At 38.6% G+C, this 3,388-nt stretch overlaps 1 protein-coding gene across 1 annotated transcript; it reads left to right on the forward strand.

Moving 5' to 3' along the window:
• Positions 1-409: 409 nt before the first annotated feature.
• Positions 410-3,388, forward strand: LOC110461424 (slit homolog 1 protein-like). The gene has a single exon (XM_021514867.1). It carries the CDS (start codon positions 512-514, stop codon positions 3,386-3,388), a length of 2,877 nt encoding a protein of 958 aa, XP_021370542.1. The 5' UTR covers positions 410-511.

The following is a 3,388-nucleotide window of genomic DNA, read 5'->3' on the forward strand; positions in this document are numbered from 1 at the left end:
CAAAAGGGGTAAGTAACTATCTGGCTATTGATTTTGGTAACCGGTTTGTGGTCTAGTGTTGACAACCCTAATATATATATATATATATATGTATATAAATAAGATATGACCAACTTTAAATTAGCAGCTTTCACCCTTCACAGGGCTCTTCTGGGGAGGGAGTTCTAAAATGCGTAACTCATTTTAAGTCCCAATATAGCTATAACAAATCCTTGTTTCCCTGTGATGATAGTGGTCTAAACAAATTAACATACCTGGTTTAAGGTTCTTAAAAATATAATACACTGTGGTGTTTTTATTCACCAACACTGCAGACAGCAGTTTAATAAATTTTCAAACTGGGAATTCCAAACAGGAACAACTGGTATGTCATTGTACATAACAACACTTTAGTGTTCTCTCACTCAAGCATATCACATTGAGCTCACAACTAGGAAGTGAAATGTGAAAATCAGGATGCAAACCACGCAAACAGATCTGACACTAAAAGCGATATTTTAACACATTTAAGATGGATGTTTCTTTGCTTGCTGTCCTGTTGGTGTGGTCAGTGCCTGTAAGTGTGGTCACTAGATGTACTTTGTCTACATATTCAAAAAGAATTTATTGTTATCAGGATCACACCAATGTTATACCCAGTTTACCAAAGTACAATGGGACTCTCAATCTCCTGGCATTTAACAGAAAATGGATAATAAGAAAACTAGACAAGAATTCATTCAGAGACACACTAGTGAAACAACTCACCCTTGAGAACATTGGTTTACAACACCTGTCATGTGACACGTTTACCAACAATAGGCGGGAGTTGACTATTCTCAACCTTGACGACAACCTGCTGGACTATTTTCCTGCGTGTTCCCTCAATAACTTGAATCACCTGAGAGAGTTGACTTTGACTAAGAACTTGATCACATGTATTCCTGAACACAGTATTCCTGCGTATTTGGAACACCTTGACGTGTCACACAACCAAATATTTACAATGAGTTCTGACATGTCCACAGATGTCTACAACGAGAACCCATTGAAAACCTTCAACATCAGAGGAAACAAACTCCACAGAATCAGCAACAATGAACTGCATCAATTTACAAGCTTAGAAAACCTTGATGTAAGTGAGAACCGTCTAGAGTACATTCATCCAAGGTCGTTCGTATCGTCTGGCAAGCACCTGCGGGATATCAATCTGTCCCACAACCAGCTGATGACAGATGTGTGGTTCTGTCTGGAGCACTTACAACAGGTGAGAAATCTTAACTTGTCTCACAACCAGATAGATCATGTCAATGATAACATGTCATCCAGCATGACAAACCTACAGACATTTGACATTTCATACAACATGCTTTCTGAAGTAGGACCAGCATTTGTTAACCAACAGACTATGCTTGTTCTGTTATTTCATCACAACTCTATCACCAATGTTGCCGAGGACATGTTTGCCGTGGGAACCAGATTTATGTCCTCCTTCACCCTTGATTTGTCCTTCAATCTTCTGGTCAGTGTAGATCTGCCCATTCTAGACTGCTGGGATTGTAGGTTTACTTTTCATCACAACAAACTTACAAGATTGTGCCTCTCCTCAAACCAAGACAGCACTTTCAGTTTGTTGGACGTCTCCTCCAATGTACTACTAACAATACCTCCAAACCTGCCTCCATGGACCAACTTTAACGGATCAAACAACCCATTTTCCACAGCGAGTGTGATGGACGTTTTGACTCATTTCCCTAACAGGACTATATACAGTGTCGCCTTACAGAACACAACATTCCTGTGTACTAACACAGATATCCCAGAGATTGTGATTCCCTCTGATATAACACTGAACCTGGCAGACAATTGTGTTCCCTCTCAATTCCTGTGTCACCTAAGATCAAATGTGTCCAGCCAAGTCAATATTAACTTGGACAGGAATGGAATCTTAACGCTTCACCAATGCCCACTCAATGTTTCTGTTGTAAAACTCTCATTGAAGGGAAACCACTTAACATATCTGAATGAATCTTTCATCACACAGGAAATGCCAAATCTAAAATACTTAGATCTAGCTGAAAACAATATGAAGTCAGTAAATCTATCACAACTGAGTAAAATAGTACATTTGAATGCATCTTTAAACAATGTACAGGAACTCCCATTCATAGAAATCCTTTATCTGTATCGGCAAACAAGAATTCTTGATTTTTCCTCAAGTAATATTTCTAGCGTAAATAATGTTAATTTTGAAGGTTATGATATTTATGGGTCATATATTAATGTAGACATTAGCAACAATACTTTAAAACATACTTTTCCTGTTACTTTTGCAAGGCAAACCAGGCATTTCAGATATTCCACATTTTATTTAAATTCATCAGATAATCAAATAGAGTCAATCACTGATGTTTTAGATTTTCAGACAACTTATGGTTTCTATATTTATTCATCCCTTTTAGTTTTTGATTTGAGTAGAAATAAAGTAAAAACTGTTTCAAATATGATAAAAGATTGTACGTCACGCTTGCGTTTCTCTCGGCCTAGGATAGTTATTAACATAACTAAAAACATGCTGACTGACTTCCCCAGCTGTGATTCCCAGGAACAGATTGAATGTCCTGATATTATTTTAGGACTGGATTTCTCCTACAATTTCCTTCATGCCTTACCTCACAGTGAAACATGTATAATGGATAAACTTGTGATGTTAAATGTCAGTCACAATGATTTCACTGAGATACCGGAACCAATCGCCAACTCATCAAATCTCCTATACCTGATTATGAGTGGCAATAAGATCACCACAATCACACCCAATGCTTTCATTGGACTGCCTCTCCTCAGAGAACTTGATTTGAGCTTTAACCAGCTTACAATATTTCCAGAAAGTATAAAAAGTCTATCAAAACTGGAAAAACTTAATCTGGCAGGAAATCACATTCTGACTATCCCAGACTCTGGATTTTCCTTGTGGCCATCTTTGTCTGTGGTTCAGCTCCATGGAAACCCACTGGTCTGTTCCTGTTCCACGGCCTGGCTGAGAAACTACACCTTCACCACAGACCTTGGACAGTGTAGCTATCCTGCAGAGCTAGAGGGGACTTCAGTAACCTGCCTGGAAATCTCACCTTGTGATGCAGGTGACATGGTGTATTCATCGAAGGAAAATATACAGGCATGTTTTGGGAATGGACTTGTGTTTAAAAATCAAAACCAAACCCTACAGTGGAACATGTCATCAAAATATGTACAAACCATATCACAATCACTGGCCACTGTTGAAGTTTTCAGGGAATGCAAGCTGGTAGCAAACTTTTCAGTAGTTGATAAGGACACCTGGACACTTTCTGATAATGTTGATGNCAACCCGAGTCTCAAACATCACACAGTGCCTACATTGGAGTGA

This window comes from Mizuhopecten yessoensis, unplaced genomic scaffold (assembly GCF_002113885.1).
Source record: "Mizuhopecten yessoensis strain PY_sf001 unplaced genomic scaffold, ASM211388v2 scaffold10619, whole genome shotgun sequence".
NCBI classification, from domain to species: Eukaryota; Metazoa; Mollusca; class Bivalvia; order Pectinida; family Pectinidae; genus Mizuhopecten; species Mizuhopecten yessoensis.